Source organism: Chlorocebus sabaeus, chromosome 8 (assembly GCF_047675955.1).
Source record: "Chlorocebus sabaeus isolate Y175 chromosome 8, mChlSab1.0.hap1, whole genome shotgun sequence".
Lineage (NCBI taxonomy): Eukaryota > Metazoa > Chordata > Mammalia > Primates > Cercopithecidae > Chlorocebus > Chlorocebus sabaeus.
In genome coordinates this window covers 13,537,491-13,557,768 of record NC_132911.1, presented here as the reverse complement: position 1 = coordinate 13,557,768, position 20,278 = coordinate 13,537,491, and the positions used below count along the sequence as shown (strand labels likewise).

Genomic DNA, 20,278 nt, shown 5'->3' with positions numbered 1-20,278 from the left:
TGCACTTCTTGCTTTCACATCTTTCTCTTTGCTTTCCTATCACTTAACACAGAAGTAACTATGGGGTAATATATTTCAACAATTGATATCAGTAAACACAAGCTGTAATCATGCTTTTTAACTTTGAATACTGTTGATAAATGCAGCCATTGATTTTCATTGAATAGTCATTGAATAACTATGTTATGTAGAAGGTGCATGTGCAGAGTTAAACATGGTAGGAATTACTAAAAATTCAATATGATTCTATCTTTGAGGAGGATGTATTTAGCAGGGAAAGTAAGATGTGAATATGGCTATAAAATACCACATCAAGTGATCAGCAGAATAAGGTATTTAAAAATGGGAGAGTCAAATAAAAAAGCAGGGGTTGCAATCCTAGTCCCTGATAAAACAGACTTTAAACCAACGAAGATCAAAAGAGACAAAGAAGGTCATTACATAATTGTAAAGGGATCAAAGAAACAAGAAGATCTAACGATCCTAAATATATATGCACCCAATACAGGAGCACCCAGATTCATAAAGCATGTCCTTAGAGACCAACAAAGAGACTTAGACTACCACACAATAATTAATAGTGAGAAACTTTAACACCCCACTGTCAATGTTAGATCAACAAGACAGAAAATTGACAAGGATATCCAGGACATGAATTCAGCTCTGGACCAAGGAGACCTAATAAACATCTACAGAACTCTCCATCTCAAATCAACAGAATATACATTCTTTTCAGCACCACATTTAACTTATTCTAAAATTGACCACATAAGTGGAAGTAAAACACTCCTCAGCAAATGCAAAAGAATGGAAATCATAACAGTCTCTCAGACCACAGTGCAATCAAATTTGAACTCAGGATTAAGAAACTCACTCAAAACCACACAACTATATAGAAACTGAACAACCTGCTCCTGAATGACTACTAAGTAAATCACAAAATGAAAGCAGAAATAAAGATGTTCTTTGAAACCAATGAGCACAAAGATACAACACACCAGAATGTCTGGGACACACATAAAGTAGTGTGTAGAGGCACATTTATAGCACTAAATACCCACAGGAGAAAGCAGGAAAGATCTAAAATTGACACCCTAACATCACAATTAAAAACTAGAGATGCAAGAACAAACAAATTCAAAAGCTAGCAGAAGACAAGAAATAACTAAGATCAGAGCAGAACTGAAGGAGACAGAGACACACACAAAAAAATCCTTCAAAACAATCAATGAATCCAGGAGGTGGTTTTCTGAAAAGATCAACGGAATAGACCTCTAGCCAGACTAATGAAGAAGAAAAGAGAAGAATCCAATAGATGCAATAAAAAATGATAAACGGGATATCACCACCGATCCCACAGTAATACAGACTACTACCAGAGAATACTATAAACACCTCAAAACAAATAAATTAGAAAATCTAGAAGAAATGGATAAATTCCTGAACACATACACCTTCCCAAGACTACGCCAGCAAGAAGTAGAATACCTAAATAGAGCAAAAACAAGTTCTGAAATTGAGGCAATAATTAATAGCCTACCAACTAAAAAAGTCCTGGACCAGACGGATATACAGCCAAATTCTACCAGAGGTACAAAGAGGAGCTATACCATCCCTCCTCAAACTATTCCAAACCATAGAAAAAGGGAATCCTCACTAACTCATTTTATGAGGCCAGCATCGTCCTGATAGCAAAACCTGGCAGAGACACAACAACAACAACAACAACAAAAATTTTAGGCCAACATCCCTGATGAACATTGATTGGAAAATCCGCATAAAATACTGGCAAACCAAATCCAGCAACACAACAAAAAGCTTATCCACCATGATCAAGACAAGCTTCATCCCTGGGATGCAAGGTTGGTTCAACATACACAAATCAATAAATGTAATCCATCACATAAACAGAACCAATCATAAAAAGCACAAATATCTCAATAGATGCAGAAAAGACCTTTAGGAAAATTCAACACCCCTTCATGCTAAAAACTCTCGGTAAACTAGGCATTGATGGAATGTATCTCAAAATAATATGAGCTATTTATGACAAACCCACAGCCAATATCATACTGAATGGGCAAAAACTGGAAGCATTCCCTTTGATCACTGGCACAAGACAGGGCTGCCCTCTCTCACCACTCCTATTCAACATAGTGTTGGAAGTTCTGGCCAGGGCAATCAGGCAGGAGAAAGAAATAAAGGGTATTCATTTAGGAAAAGAGGAAGTCAAATTGTCCCTGTTTGCAGATGTCATGATTGTATATTTAGAAAACTCAATCATCTCAACCCAAAATCTCCTTAAGCATATAAGCAACTCCAGCCAAGTCTCAGGATACAAAATCAACGTGCAAAAATCACAAGCATTCTTATACACCAATAACAGACAAACAGAGAGCCAAACCATGAGTCAACTCCCATTCACAAGTGCTACAAAAAGAATGAAATACCTAGGAATAAAACTTAAAAGTGATGTGAAGCACCTCTTCAAGGAGAACTACAAGCCCCTGCTCAAAGAAATAAGAGAGGACACAAACAAATGGAAAAACATTCCATGCTCATGGATAAGAATCATTACTGTGAAAATGGACATACTGCCCAAAGTAATTTATAGATTCAATGCTATCCCCATCAAGCTGCCATTGATATTCTTCACAGAATTGGAAAAAGCGACTTTAAACTTTTTATGGAACCAAAAGAGCCCACATAGCCAAGATAATCCTAAGCAAAAAGAACAAAGCTGGAGGCATCATGCTACCTGACTTCAAACTATAATCCAAGGCTACAGGAACCAAAACAGCATGGTACTGGTACCAAAACAGATATATAGACCAATGGAACAGAACAGTGGCCTCAGAAATAATGCCACACATCTACAACCATCTGAACTTCGACAAACCTGACAAAAAGAAGCAATGGGGAAAGGATTCCCTATTTAATAAATGGTGTTGGGAAAAACGGCTAGCCACATGCAGAAAGCTGAACCTGGATCCCTTCCTTACACCTTATACAAAAATTAACTCAAGATGGATTAAAGACTTAAACATAAGACCTAAAACCATAAAACCCTAGAAGAAAACTTAGGCAATGTCAATCTTGACATAGGCATGGGCAAAGGCTTCATGACTAAAACAACAAAAGCAATGGCAACAAAAGCCAATATTGACAAATGGGATCCAATATTGACAAATGGGATCTAATTAAACTAAAGAGATTCTGCAGAGCAAAAGAAACTATCATCAGAGTGAACAGGCAACCTGCAGAATGAGAGAAGATTTGTGCAATGTATCGATCTGACAAAGGGCTAATATCCAGAATCTGGAAAGAACTTAAACAAATTTACAAGAAAAAAACCCATCAAAAAGTGGGCAAAGGATATGAAAAGACACTTCTCAGAAGAAGATATTTGATTATCTCAATAGATGCAGAAAAGGCCTTTGACAAAATTCAACAGCCCTTCATGCTAGAAACTCTCAATACATTTGGTATTGATGGAACGTATCTCAAAATCATAAGAGCTATTTATGACAAACCCACAGCCAATATCATACTGAATGGGCAAAAACTGGAAGCATTCCCTTTGAAAACTGGCACAAGACAGGGATGCCCTCTCTCACCACTCCTATTCAACACAGTGTTGGAAGTTCTGGCTAAGGCAATCAGGCAAGAGAAAGAAATCAAGGGTATTCAGTTAGGAAAAGAAGTCAAATTGTCCCTGTTTGCAGATGACACGATTGTATATTTAGAAAACCCCATCATCTCAGCCCAAAATCTCCTTAAGCTGATAAGCAACTTCAGCAAAGTCTCAGGATACAAAATTAATGTGCAAAAATCACAAGCATTCTTATACACCAGTAACAGACAAACAGAGAGCCGCATCGTGAATAAACTCCCATTCACAATTGCTTCAAAGAGAATAAAATACCTAGGAATCCAACTTCCAAGGGATGTAAAGGGCCTCTTCAAGGAGAACTACAAACCACTGCCCAGTGAAATAAAAGAGGACACAAACAAATGGAAGAATGCACCATGCTCATGGATAGGAAGAATCAATATCGTGAAAATGGTCATACTGCCCAAGGTAATTTATAGAGTCAATGCCATCCCCATCAAGCTACCAATGACTTTCTTCACAGAATTGGAAAAAACTGCTTTAAAGTTCATATGGAACCAAAAAAGAGCCCGCATCTCCAAGACAATCCTAAGTCAAAAGAACAAAGCTGGAGGCATCACGCTACCTGACTTCAAACTATACTACAAGGCTACAGTAACCAAAACAGCATGGTACTGGTACCAAAACAGAGATGTCGACCAACAGAACAGAACAGAGTCCTCGGAAATAATACCATACATCTACAGCCATCTGATCTTTGACAAACCTGAGAAAAGCAAGAAATGGGGAAAGGATTCCCTATTTAATAAATGGTGCTGGGAAAAGTGGCTAGCCATAAGTAGAAAGCTGAAACTGGATCCTTTCCTTACTCCTTATACGAAAATTAATTCAACATGGATTAGAGACTTAAATGTTAGACCTAATACCATAAAAACCCTGGAAGAAAACCTAGGTAGTACCATTCAGGACATAGGCATGGGCAAGGACTTCATATCTAAAACACCAAAAGCAACGTCAACAGAAGCCAAAACTGACAAATGGGATGTAATTAAATTAAAGAGTTTCTGCATAGCAAAAGAAACTACCATCAGAGTGAACAGGCAACCTACAGAATGGGAGAAAATTTTTGCAATCTACTTATCTGACAAAGGGCTAATATTCAGAACCTACAAAGAACTCAAACAAATTTACAAGAAAAAAACAACCCCATCAAAAAGTGGGCAAAAGATATGAACAGACAGTTCTCAAAAGAAGACATTCATACAGCCAACAGACACATGAAAAAATGCTCATCATCACTGGCCATCAGAGAAATACAAATCAAAACCACAATGAGATACCATCTCACACCAGTTAGAATGGCAATCATTAAAAAGTCAGGAAACAACAGGTGCTGAAGAGGATGTGGAGAAATAGGAATACTTTTACACTATTGGTGGGATTGTAAACTAGTTCAACCATTATGGAAAACAGTATGGCGATTCCTCAAGGATCTAGAACTAGAAATACCATATGACCCAGCCATCCCATTACCAGGTATATACCCAAAGGATTATAAATCATGCTGCTATAAAGACACATGCACACGTATATTTATTGTGGCACTATTCACAATAGCAAAGACTTGGAATCAACCCAAATGTCCATCAGTGACAGACTGGATTAAGAAAATGTGGCACATATACACCATGGAATACTATGCAGTCATAAAAAAGGATGAGTTCGTGTCCTTTGTAGGGACATGGATGCAGCTGGACGCCATCATTCTCAGCCAACTATCGCAAGAACAGAAAACCAAACACTGCATGTTCTTGCTCATAGGCAGGAATTGACCAATGAGATCACTTGGACACAGGAAGGGGAACATCACACACCGGGGCCTATTATGGGGAGGGTGGAGAGGGGAGGGATGGCATTGGGAGTTATACCTGATGTAAATGAGGAGTTGATGGGTGCTGACGAGTTGATGGGTGTAGCACACCAACATGGCACAAGTATACATATGTAACAAACCTGCACGTTGTGCACATGTACCCTAGAACTTAAAGTATAATAATAATCAAAAAGAAGATATTTATGCAGCCAACAAACACATGAGAAAACTCTTCATCATTGGTCATTAGAGAAATGCAAATCAAAACCACAATGAGACATCATCTCAGGCCAGTTAGAATGGTGTTCATTAAAAAGTCAGGAAACAACAGATGTTGGAGAGGATGTGGAGAAATAGGAATGCTTTTACACTGTTGGTGGGAGTGTAAATTAGTTCAACCATTGTGGAAGACAGTGTGGCGATTCCTCAAGGATCTAGAAGCAGAAATACCATTTGACCCAGCAATCCCATTACTGGGTATATACCCAAAGGATTATAAATCATTCTACTATAAAGACACATGCACACATATTTATTGCAGCAGTGTTCACAACAGCAGGAACTTGGAACCAACCCAAATGTCCATCAATGATAGACTGGATAAATAAAATGTGGCACATATACACCATGGAATACTGCACATCCATAAAAAGGATGAATTCATCTCCTTTGCAGGGATATGGTGCTGGAAACCATCATTCTCAGCAAACTAACACAAGAACAGAAAACCAAACACTGCATATTCTTATAAGTGGGAGTCGAACAATGAGAACACATGGACACAGGGAGGGCAACATCACATTTGGGTCCTCTCTGGTGTAGGGCGGGTAGGGGAGGGATAGCATTAGGGCAAATGCCTAATGTAGATGATGGGTTGATGGGTGCAGCAAATCACCATGGCAGATGATTGTAACAAACCTGCATGTTCTGCACATGTACCCCAGAACTTAAAGTATAACTTAAAAAATCTTTTTTGAAAAAAGGGGTTTTCTATCTTGGGGCATCAGGGAAAGGTATATGGAATAGAAAAGAGATGAACTGGGCTTTGTTGGAGGGTGTATTTGTAACCTAGAGGGGAGAGATGTGTTCAAGGTGAAGAAAAAGCATCATGTAATTCATGCACTTTACAATTCCATGCCCTATACTATATGGATGAACCAAATACAGGCCGTAGCCTCATGGATCTTATTGTAAGTAGAAGAAACAAACAATGAATGAATACAAATGTAACATAACATTACAAATGGATTTTTACTATAGAGAAAAGTATACCTGTTAATGAGAGAAGAAAGTAGAGTGTTTAGAAAAGTTATTTCCAAGGTGGTGAACTTTGGAAGAATTGGAGCAAATTTGTTTGCACCAAAATTAAACTAAAATATATATACTTATGGTAATGAATCCTTTTTCTGGCTTAATTGTAGTGTGCAATACAGTCTTATAGTTCAGAAATTTATAAAGCATCAAAAAAGTGGAAATCTCCCTCCCATCCATATTTCACAACCACTGAGTTACTATCTCCCCCAGTCACTAAGTCTCTGGAGAAAAGTATTTCAGTTTGAGGAAATAGTAAAAAATGCTGTGAGACCATAGTGTTTTTTGCCATTTTTGAGAAAATGAAAGAGCTGGAGCAAGAGGAAGAATTACAGAAAATGATGTTAGAGAGATAGATCAGAGCATGTACATAGGGCCTTTGGGCCATGGAAAGACATCAGGATCCAACTGAAGTGTGGGGGATGACATCAGAGTGTTTTGAGAAGTGTAGCAAGATTTGATTTGCATTTCTTAAAAGTTCACTCTAGGAATGTGTAAAATCAATAATAGGAGGACAAAAATGCGCCACCGGGAGGCCAGGTAGGAGACTATTACAGGAATCCTAGCACAAAACAAATGGAACTTAGATGAGGGAGGGCAAAGATAGAGAAAGCAGAATATTCTCTCCTACTCCTGTCAATTTAGGGATGCCTTTCAGGCAATCATTAGCTATATAACAATGGAAACAAGAAACAGCTGGACAGAGTTGTCTCTTTGTCAAATTCAAGATCCATTTTTTTGTTTTGTTTTTTGTTTTTGTTTTCTGGAACTTTCTCCATGCATGTCAGAGCCATACGATCACTGTCCCTCAAAGTGGTGAGTCCATGATTTAGAATAAAGCATTTTTCAAGTGAGAAGATTTAGCAAAGAAAGTATTGAACATAGGTAATATGTTTCATGGAGACTTCAAAATTAATTACAGAAATACTTATATATTGTTCATTGTGCTGATTAGCTACTGTATTAGTTTGTTTTTACGCTGCTCACAAAGACATACATGAGACTGGATAATTTATAAAGAAAAAGATGTTTAATGTCTTCACACTTCCACGAGGCTGGGCAGACCTCACAATCATGGCAGAAGGCAAAAGGCACATCCTACATGGTGGCAGGCAACAGAGAATTAGAGAACCAAGTGAAAGGGGTTTCCCCTTATAAAACCATCATATCTTGTCAGACTTGTTCACTACCCTGAGAACAGTATGGGGGAAACTGCTCCCATGATTTAAATATTTCCCACTGGATCCCTCCCACAATACATGGGAGTTATGGGAGTTACAATTCAAGATGAGGTTTGGGCAGGGACACAGCCAAACCATATCAGCTACTTAGTGTATCTTTTGGATTAAGAGTCCACACACTTTTATGAGTATTAAAAAGTATCGTGAAAATGGCCATACTCCCCAAAGTAATTTATAGATTCAGGGCTATTCCTATCAAGCTACCACTGACATTCTTCACAGAATTGTAAAAAGCTACTTTAAATTTCATGTGGAACCAAAAAAGAGCCCACATAACGAAGACAATCCTAAGCAAAAAGAACAAAGCTGGAGGCATCATGCTACCTGACTTCAAACTATAATCCAAGGCTACAGGAACCGAAAGAGCATGGTACTGGTACCAAAACTGATCTACAGACCAATTGAACAGAACAGAGGTCTCATAAGTAACACTACACATCTACAACCATACAACCACCTTATTTTGACAAACCTGACAAAAACAAGCAATGGGAAAAGGATTCCCTATTTAATAAACGGTGTTGGGAAAACTGCCTAGCCATATGGAGAAAGCTGATCCTGGACCCCTTCCTTATACCTTATACAAAAATTAACTCAAGATGGATTAAAGACTTAAATGTAAGACCTAAAACCATAAAACCCTAGAAGAAAACTTAGTCAATATCATTCGGGACAAAAGCATGGGCAGAGACTTTATGACTAACACACCAAAAGCAATGGCAACAAAAGCCAAAATAGACAAATGGGATCTAATTAAACTAAAAACCTTCTGCACAGCAAAAGAAACTGTCATCAGAGTGAACAGGCAGCCTACAGAATGGGAGAAAATTTTTTCATTCTATCCATCTGACAAAGTGCTAATATCCAGAACCTACAAAGAACTTAAACAAATTTACAGGAAAAAGCAAACAACTCCATCAAAAAGTGGGCGAAGAATATGAACAGACACATCTCAAAAGAAGGTATTTCTGCAGCCAACAGACATGCAAAAATGCTCTCCATCACTGGTCATTAGAGAAACGCAAATCAAAACCACAATGAGATACCATCTGAGGCAAGTTAGAATGGCAGTCATTCAAAAGTCAGGAAACAACAGATGCCAGGGAGGATGTGGAGAAATAGGAATGCTTTTACACTGTTGGTGGGAGTGTAAATTGGTTAAACCACTGCAGAAGTCAGTGTAGGGATTCCTCAAGGATCTAGAACTAGAAGTGCCATTTGCCCCAGCAATCCCATTACTGGGCATATACTCAAAGGATTATAAATCATTCTACTATTAAGACACATGCACATGTAAGTTTATTGTGGCACTATTCACAATAGCAGGGACTTAGAACCAACCCAAATGTCCATCAATGATAGACTAAAGAAAATGTAGCACATATACACCATGGAATACTATGCAGTCATAAAAAAGGATGAGTTCATGTCCTTTGCAGGAACATAGATGAGGCTGGAAACCATAATTCTCAGCAAACTAACACAAGAACAGAAAACCAAACACCGCATGTTCTCACTCATAAGTGGGAGTCGAACAATGAGAATACATGGACACAGGGAGGGGAATATCACACACCAGGACCTGTCAGGGGGTGGGGGGCTAGGGAAGGGATAGCATTAGGAGAAATACCTAATGTAGATGACAGGTTGATGGGTGCAGCAAACCACCATGGCACATGTATACCTATGTAAAAACCTGCACGTTCTGCACAGGTACCCCAGAACTTATTCCAAAAAAAAAAAAGGATATAAATAAATGGGAATATAGTCCAATAAAATAAACTGAGGTTTTTAAAAAGTAATTGCCCCCTGTTCAATACTGTCATCTCCACTGACATCCTTATTTCTTTGCATATTCTGTACACCAGGCGTGGTTAAGAAATTGAGAGACTCTGTTAAAATCATTAATTTTCTGTGGTGTTTAAGTAACTGGGTTGACCCTTTAAGCTTATTGTATGATATTGCTTTTTCAGATTGAAGGCTTTCTGTCAGAATGCACTGCCTCCCAAAGGAGAAGATAGCTGCAGATCTTTCGGGCTATACTGTAGGAATGTAATTTGATTGTTCAACAAAGCATAGCAGCTAAACCATAGAACTGTTTGTTGTGTCGACTTCCTTGTTAGACCATGTTGAGGAGGAATGTAGATGACTCGATGCTCTGAGGAATTTAGATTTCTAAAATGAATTAAAATGCAATTTCTTTTTTCCCCATAGATATTTTTAAATGCAGAGACAATCAGGCTGGGAAATCTACCAACTGGCTCCTTCTCATCTTCTTCACCCAGCTCCTCAAGTTCTCGGCAGACAGTGTATGAACTCTGCGTCTGCCCCAATGGCAAACTGTACCTTTCTCCAGCAGGAGTAGGTTCCACTTGTCAGTCCAGTAGCAACATCTGCTTGTGGAGCTGAAGTGACTGATTTCTCCTCACACCAGAATAGCCTTTTGTTCCTGTCCGTCTGCTTCACGGTTCTGCTCGGTTTCCCTTGTGATCAGTCCAGAGCTTCTTTGAATGGTCCACAGAGCTACTTCCAGTATGAGCAGGGATTCGCCACCACCTTCTCTTGTGATTTACTGTACTGCTCAACGCAGAAGGTGTGATTGACACAGCAATGGAAAAAGCGTCGTCAGCAGGAAAACTGGATCAAGACTTTTGCTCAAAAGGGAGAATAACATAGGTGCCTTTGCTACGCGAAGTGAAGCACACAGTTTTAGATTTTTGCAGGAACTGGATATGAACTGCACATATACACATTACATAAATGAAATTCCCAGTATCCAATGGCAAGATGAAATGGTTAACCCTGTAAGAAAACTTATTCTACAGTCTGAAAGCACAATTTTCCATTCATCTTTTTGGATGTAAACTTTTATCCCCAACTTTTAAAATTTTAAAGCATTATGTAATGCTTGCTTTACTAAAACTTAAATTCAATACATGGTTTTTAACAAAACAGAACAAAACAAAACAATACAGAATCTCTCCCTGAGTCTTCTTTTTGTTTCTTTACTTTCAGTGTGTTGTTACTCTTTGTCTACTAAGTCTAGAATTTTGTACATTAGGTAATTTTGAAAGCACTCAGCAATATATTCTTTACAGAATTAACAAAATGCCATTATAATGTCGTTTGTCAGATCTGGATGGCCTTATATAGTATTTACATGGCTACTGCATGTGATGTATTTGCTTTTAACACAACATCTAATTTATTGCAATATAAGATAGGATTAAGGAGGACATATTGATGGTATTAAATCCATAGATCATTTTTTAAAAACTCACATGCTATCCTTGCTATCCTTTACACCTAGGTTTTAATAGTATAATTTTTGTTTGCTCCACTCACTTTACACTTGATTCTGACTGCTAAAATTCAGACATCCTCTAAATAAATACTAATGTGATGCATAATGCTGAGAATAAATTTACTTTCCATTGGGGTATCATCTTCAGAATTATTCGCCATTTTTTTTTTTACTGGAGGTTAGGATTTAAAGAAGTTAGAAGTTAACTTAAAATTTCTTGACTAAACACTGGAAATGTGTTTATTTCACTAGATTCATATTTTAGGGAATTTACTCCCATTTCTATTCAGCTGTTAACATGTATTTACTTTTATTAGATTCTTAAACTACATTGACCTCAAAAATTCTAGTTCATTTTCCAATGCTTATTTTTGTATATGACATCTTAGTAAACTCCAGAATATTGAAGATTCATTTATCACAACACCCCTTAACTCAAATTCTTGAAACTTACAGAGTCAAAGAATGTAAAACTGTATTAAATATTTCCTATTTATTATGGGAAGATGACTTAATTACTATAAGGTAAGTCCTGAATTTTCACATGTCAATCAACTTTTTTCTCCCACATGCACACTATCAACAGTGTGTTGAAACTTCCTTTTGGGGATTAACGGCTGTAGAATCTTTGGAGTTCAGGTCTCTACAGCTCAGAGTGAACTGGGAGATTAGAACTTGTTGCAAAAGATGTGGTTAGTGAAAGTAGAAATATTGGCAATGCAAGAAAAAAAGTGAAACATTTGACCAGAATTATCTTGTTTGCATAACCTAGCATATCAAATAACTGAAAAAGCTCATATCCACTGTACTCAGCAAAAGGGTTCAAAGGCTAATTTACTTTTATTATTTTTAAAATAAAATGTGGCTTATATTTGGGTGTTATTATATAACTTTTAAAATCAATATTGAAATAAGAATTATGATATACAATTGCTTACAAAGTTATCTGATAACACAAGAGTTTATATTAAAATAAGAGAATTTAAGAAATCTCACATTGGTCTTTGCAAAATAAAGTATAATACAAGAAATGTTGAGAAATTATGTGTGCTAATCACTATATTATGGACTTTTAAGGAAAACAGTATGTATTAATTTAAGACATATTCAAGTTCTAATCATACTTCTATTAAAATCATTAGAAACTTTCTAAGTCAAATGGGAATAATTCTTTTGAGTAGGAACTGGCCCTGTTTCTAATCTCAGCTGTCTTCTAATCAATTGAGCTGTTTTAGGCAGTTTGAGAATCTCCCCAGGCTTCAGTTTACTCAACTTTACAGCAAAAGTATTGAATAAAATAGTCTCTTGGGGTTCCTTTCTATTCCGACATGTTCTAATTTCAAGTACAAATATTACAGAGGGCAAAAGAGAAAACTGAAAATTTAAACTATATGTCTTAAGAGGAGAAAAGATGAAAAAAATGTAAAAACCAATTCCAGTGAGGGGCTGTCCCATTTTTAATTCAAATGTATTCTGAAAAGTATAGACACAATTCAAAAGTAACTTACAAGCTTGAGAGCTTTAGACTGTATCTAGATGATATAACAAATCTATTCAGTACAGTAGATGAAATAGTGATAGCGATGGTTTTCCTATTCAACACCAAGTTATTGCTTTAAGTTATTTGACTAGCTGTTTCAGATTTCTGAACCTAAGAGAAGATCCCTGCCTCAGAGAGATCAAGCCTATGGTGAAGGCTTAGAAGAATGGCCCCAAATGTCCTCGTTTTCCTCATTCAAACACAAAAAACATTTAAAAAGAAAAAAAATACAGTGGCCCCTTAATTGCACACTACCCAAACAGATTGTTTTCCCAGTACCATCTTTATGTTACAATATGTAAAAATATAATGCAGTTTACTTATATGATATAAATGTCATCTTCCCCAAATAACACTGAGAAAAATGATTCCTTTATAGTGTACTACATGGATGTGACTAAGCTTATTACCCATATCTTAATAACTTCATACTCAGTGTAGTCCAGGAAGGAACAAAGGGAAGAAGAAAAAGAGGTTAGTAGTACTGCTAGCATTTAAGTTATTTGCCGGGAATGGATAAACTGAGATGTATTTGAATTCAGGTTTGGGGGATCAAAAGGAAAGATGCAAAGAAGACACATTATTCTTTTCTTTTTCAGAAGATTTCAATTAAAACCTTCAAAAAAACAGCAAGAGCAACAAAAACTTCCAAATTCCCTACTTCTCTTGTTCAACATTTCCAAAATTTCTATCCGGTACTTATTAGTCACACACACACACACACACACACATATATATGTCTAAAATATATGTATTTTATTGTGAATGATATGCTTTATAATTTGTCATAATTATCTAAGAGTTTAAGACAATTATACACTTCAAATTTTACTGCAACTTGGGAATCTTAGATTACAGTACTTCAAATCTAGGAAAATGGAGCCAGCAAATCCAGTTCTAGTTCTCCCCCTGGCTAGTCATGTGAACTTACCTACTTAAGACACATATTTAATTACATTGGTCACAGTTCAATTATCTGTGAGAGGGATATATCAAACTAGACATTTCCTTTAGTCACATTCATTTTTAAATTTTTCTGATTCATTTAAGGAAGTACTCATAAATCTTAGGTTAAGTAGCCATATCTGAACTAGCATTTGTAATCTCCTTCTGCACCTTAAAAAGTCACTTATAAATGTTGAAATGCAAATCTTTTTGGCATGCTACTTCCTCTGCTCTTTTTTATACTCCCTTTTATACTCTGACCATTTGAACATTAAGGTTCCTTTGGAAAAGTCATGCTTGGTTAACAGGATTCAGTAATATGGTTGACGTTCAAAAGGAAAATAAAGCATTTGGGTCTTATTCAAAGTGACTGTTTAGGAAATAGAAATATTAACCAAATATAAACATTCTGTTGATTTGTTATTACCTCCATAAAGCTAAAAAGCAGTGAACTTTTGAAGAAATGATAATGTGATCACAGAGGTTAATTGCTGAACTGTTTATAACGTTTTATTCCATTCAAAATTTCTGCATATTCTATCTGAATGACTCAATCGGAGAATGCTTCATTTTACAAAAATAGCATTTGATACAATAAAACTTCTAATAAATTGTTTCACTGCAAACATGGTATCTCTGTATGAGGCAGCAACAGCCTGGAGAGTGTCTAAGGCATAGGAATGTTATATTTCATAGCAGATAATGTCAATATAATAATGTCAAATTATTAAAATCATTGAAAGTATTTAAAGGCCAAATTTTCTATAAAAACCATCAAAGCCAAATTCATATTTGAGTTTTATATGACGGAGGTCTTGTCACCTAATTCTTCAAGTAGCTGTGGTCTAATAAGAATTGTTCATGTGATCATATTTAATGACATATGGAGAAATTATTTGCTCTATGTACTGGTGTATATTACAGTAATGAATACTGCAAAATATCATCACGAAGTAAAGGAAAATTGCATTTGTATTCATTTTAAAAAATCATAAACTAATTGATAACTTAATTGAACACTATTGTTAATGTTGTTTTATACTGCAATTTATTAGTTGTTTAAATGTCAAAGACCAAAGAATGGGATTTCTACTGTATTTAGCTCGAAAACACTGCTGCTCCTACTAATATATTCAAATGAATAGGGGGGCTTGTAATTATAAGGTAGTTAACATCCTTCTTGGAGGATTCTGAGCTTTAGAAATTAAGGAATGCTTTTGTTTCAGAAGGGAAACATCATTAGTGTTGTCCACTTTTCTTTTATACATGCATAACAAACTCCTTGGTATTCATAAAACCTATACACAAAGACCATATCCCAAAATGGGCCCAGCATGGATCTACTCAGCTGAGTTTAAACTTTCACTGCTTGCTGAACATTATTTGGAGAATACAATTAATTTGAAATACTTGTAGAACCAGAGGGCTATTTTTTAATTGTTAACTGAGGTGGCTCTGCATTTTGAGAAAGCCAATGAAAACCATTAAAGGAAATGAGGTATAATGAACTGTAGTTCTTTTTTGTCTTTTTCAGTCTTAATATCTCATTTGTTTGAATATTTATAAATAAAAGCCAAACAGGGTTAAAGATAGACAAGGACATTCATTAACAATGGAGATGTGTAATTTGGAGTTTGAGTGTCTCGTTATTTATACAATTCTTTAAATCAGGTCCACTATTCATTTATTTTGTTTTGTACTTTCATGTAAATGTTTTCTTGTATATATAGATATATGAAAAATGGAACTATTTTCTTACACATACTATGCAACATGTTTGTAAAATTGCAATATTACCAAAATTACAAAAGCTGTGCTTTTGTACTCTATCTTGCTTTATGTAAAAATCACTTTTTCTATTTAAACGGACTGTCTGTCCTATAAACTGTAGATAACATATCTATTCAAAAATCAGTCTATTGTATCTTTTGTTTAGATTGAACTTAATTGGGGTATATTTTGGGGGAGAGAAAAATGCAGCAAAGTTTTGGCAGTTGGAAACCTTTTTTTCTCTGACATGAGACCTTTTGAAGCATGCAATGAGCTCATATAATTTAAGATCTCTCCTGTGATTCTTGTAATTTGTCCTAATTTTGGTGCTACTATGTAAACATGATTAAATGTGATAGTCAAAACAAAGAGGATAAAAACTGACATGCTATCATTTCATTTATTTTATTGAGTTTTTAAAAATAGTTCAAAGAGGGGTATGAGTATTAGTGAGTAGAGACGTTTTCAATTCTGTGTTTTAAAAATCTATTATATTAAGGTGTATGCTTTAAAAATATTAAGCTTAATCCATATATTTATACTGGATAAAATGCTTCTCTTATGAAAACCTGGGCATATTGTCCCTTTTAAATACATGACCAATAAAACTGAAGAATTGTTAATGATAAAATCACCAGTTTATCAAATGATTAGCTAATATTCATTCTAGAGTCACTCTGATTTGATTTTTTGGGATAGGACCAAAAAAAACCTACTATGTGCACAAACTTTTACCCCTACATGTACATAATCAAATTACCCACAAAAATACACATATATGCAATGGTGAATATAATACGATATATATCTAATAATATAAACACATGCTAATCATTACTTATTTGGTGTATTTCTTCATTCCCTTGTTATATTCACTATCTCTCAATCCAGGAGGACTTGAGGCAATGGCATAGACTTTGTTAGCTTTTAGCAATACATCCAGTCCAACACTGTATATACATTGAAAGCGACATTGTGCCACATTGCTTCCAAAACAAAAACAAAAACAATATTCACAGGAAGCTTTTTTCCCCCCAAAGAGTCACTATTAGCTTTCATTCTTTGCTGTTGAAGTGTCTCTACAGATTGTTCCAGATATTAGTTACAAACAACAACAGAACCATTTACATTCCTCATGAAGACTTCCAAATGTTAAATCTAAACAGAACAGAAATGATTGCTTTCAGCTCAGGGAAGCGTATCTATTCTATGACTTTATTTAATTTCCAAGAAATTTTTGGATGGTTTGGATAAGTGTGTAACCAAATACTTGAATATTTATTTCCAGCAGATTCTTAGGCCATTTACCAACCGTAGTAATGCCTGAATTTGATCATCTCTTTTCTCTTAATAGTGGGGCAAATAAGGAAAAAGCAGTTTTCTTTTCTCTACCCACACTCAACACCATGATCAGATGTATAGTTTTCCCCCACAATAACCAATACTCCTGTGCCAGCGGCATGTCCTACTATTTAATTTCAATGCCCACTGAAATTAGCACTGATGCCATAGGTTAAGGGCTCAGTCCCACAGATTTCCCCCTTTTGCAGACCCCAGTCACAAGTAACAGGACCCCAGGTTACCCACAATTTCTGTCCGAATGGGCTGCAAATCCCATGATCCCTTCTTGGGTTTGATAATTTGCTAGACAGACTCACAGAACCGAGGAAAACGGCTTATTTCCTACTGCTGATTTATTACAAAGAGTCTTTTGAAGGGCACAAATGAACAGCCAGATGAAAAGGCAGGTAGGCTGGAGTTTACAAGGGTCCAGAGGGCAGGGAGTTGGGGCTTGTCACTCTCACAGCACAGGGATGTGTTCATCAACCCAGGAGCTCTGAACCTCACAGTTCTGGAATTTTTATGGAGGCTGCATCACATAGGAATGATTAATTATATACTCCAACTCCCCCCTCTCCAACCCCACCTCCTGCTAGAAATTGGAAAGTGAGCCTGTCAGTCCCAAGCTTCTAATCATGGCTTGGTCTTCTTGGTGACCAGCTTCCTTCCAGGATCCCACAAAGAGGCACCTCACTTGAACAAAAGACACTACTATCACTCAGGAAATTACCAAGGTCTTAGGAGTTCTGTGTCAGGAACTGGCTTAAAGACCAAATATGAAAATGACAAGTTCTCCTAGCATCCCTACTTACAGGGACAGGGACTGGTATATACATTCTTATTATTTCACACGGGACTATGGAGAATGAAGGTTGGGAATGGGTATTCATCCAGGTAATCCAATGCAATATTATATTGATGTTTTCGTCAACTGGTGTATCACTAAAATAATATCACCATGATTGGTGTATCACTAAAATAACTGATCCAGAAAGTAGCGCCTGTGTGAATTTTAAATGTTCTTGTAACTTCTTCTAATTACTAGGTAGAAGTTTACCCTCTTCGGGCAGGTCACATGACAAAATTTGAAGCAAAGGTATTTTTTCACATTTCTCTTTCCCTCTTAGTAAGAATTATTACTTGCCATGAAAGCACGTTTTATGGCAATAGAGCAATATTCATTTTATAGTACTCACTAATTTTTTTTAGTTAACATATTGAGCTAATAAAATTATTCTAACTAAAAAAGGTATCACTTGATTTATTTAAAATACACATTGAACCCCTAGATTTTTCATCACTCCAAGAAACACCACTGATACAAAAAAGAGAAAGGCTATGTCAGAAAAAAAAAGATTTAAATGCAGCTTATAAATATATACTAAACATTTTCTCATAAACATGCCCAAATCACTAACTGTTTTAAGTGGTGCATACAAACCATGAAGATAAAATGAGTAAACTGGCTTGGTCCAAAAATAATGCTTAGTATATTTTATAAGCTACAACTACATATTACATCAAATTAGTTTTGCAGATATTTTTAGTAGATCTAGCCATATTTTCTAAGTTATTTATTTTCTCTATACAGCTGTTTCCAGAAGGATATAAGTTTTCTTACAATATGGAGTAAGACAGAAATATTAAAGAAAAACCATAGAGGAAACAGAACAAAAAGGTTAAACAATATGACTAGTGTGTTGAATATTACATGTATGTTTAAGTTTCCTATAAGTCAAAGATTTAAGGGGAAATGGTATAGATATATTGTTCTCAACATTTGAGAACATATACACCATATATTCATAACATATAAAATGTTTCCTTATGTTAAATCTAAAAGTCATTATTGTCAAATTATTTATTCAAGAATGAAGAAAGCACAATGTGTTAATTTTATTAAAATTTTAACATTAAAATTAATTTTATTAAAATTATTAGATTCATTAACAATTTTATTGTTTTTATCTACTTAACAGTTACAGAAGATACTATGGGATTGTTTAGAGCATTGTAAAGCATGAAAACCTCAAATAATTGATAATTATGAATCCTTAAAATATGCATAAAATACCAAGATGCGTAAAACATCAAAATAAATAGAATGGATCCAAAGCATTTGTGAACTAGCCAGATATTTTTCCAAAAATGTATCTACTTCTTCTTGTTATACAATTTTTTTGTGTATTATATAATAGTGCCTATAGATGAGTTGATCATGCAATGTAAGAGAGTAACAATTTGAAAAGTATTGCTGATAAAAAGTCTTGGTAAAACTCTATACTATTTAAATTTTAAGAAAATGATAAACCCAGTACTTTCCTACTGTTTACAACTTGCTACAAGATTCTGAATTCACTGAGCACCACAACTAAGGCCTTTGAGACATCATTAGGAAAGTCACCTGTTACCTTTCAAAATTATTTAAGGAAATATAAAGTCAAAGAAAGACATAGCTAAAATTCTAGAAATACATAATACTTTGTTTCATTGGGTCAATTGAATTACTAAATTAGATTTTATAGATCATCTTGAATTTATAGCTGATTTAATGACATTCCATTAAGTTTTGAATGCACAGCACAGAAAATGAAGTCAATAATTAAAAGTAGGCTGAAAGTCTGGAAAAATAAATAAGTTATTACCTCAAACCAAAAGTCTAATAGACAAAAATTCATAAATAAGAATTGAAACTTCTAATTAAAAAATTAAAAGAATATACATTTCCTTTTACATTTCATCGTTTGAAATCTGTATTTATTTTGTAATGACTCATTATTTATCTGGAAGAAATAAAAATCCCATAAGTAAAATGAATTTGATTTTTTCAAAAGGAGGATCAGTAGATTTGAAGTAAAAAAAATCAGATTTCAAGTCCTATGTTTCATTTTAGATATTATTCAATAATCTATATACACCTAATCTAAGTGAGAGGTTTAGACAAGATGTGATTGTACATGGATTTCACTTGGCATGCTAACTCTGATCAATTGAAAAGGGCTATCAAAATGGAACCCTGGATATTGAGAATGGTTTAGGAGTAAGTTTAAGCTCTCCAGGAAAGTGGCATGATCATTCGTAGGGTCAAAGTTCTGGAGTGATTGACTAACGGTAGCACATCTGTTCTATTTTTGCAGTCAGATGATCTCAAGCTCTTTCAACTCAACACTGGGCCTGTTTCCTGATGGTAAAATAAGGGGATTGAATGCCAAACACTTTTTAGATGCATCAATGTTACTTGAGTAACCTTTACAATTTTAATGTATTTAATCCTGTGCTATCGTTTTTTTTTTTTTTTTTACTCTTATATAGAAGTATAACATATGGAGCTATGTACTGA

General features: G+C 35.4%; 1 protein-coding gene across 2 annotated transcripts in view; it reads left to right on the top strand.

Annotated features, from left to right (window-relative positions):
• Positions 1-10,531, top strand: part of SGCZ (sarcoglycan zeta) — a 480,578-nt gene extending 470,047 nt beyond the window's left edge. For both annotated transcript variants that reach the window (XM_073018632.1, XM_037983832.2), the window contains one exon: positions 10,253-10,531. In XM_073018632.1, coding sequence (XP_072874733.1) covers positions 10,253-10,447 — 195 coding nt within the window. In that variant the 3' untranslated portion in view covers positions 10,448-10,531. The remainder of the gene's footprint in view (positions 1-10,252) is intronic.
• The last annotated feature ends 9,747 nt before the right edge of the window (positions 10,532-20,278 follow it).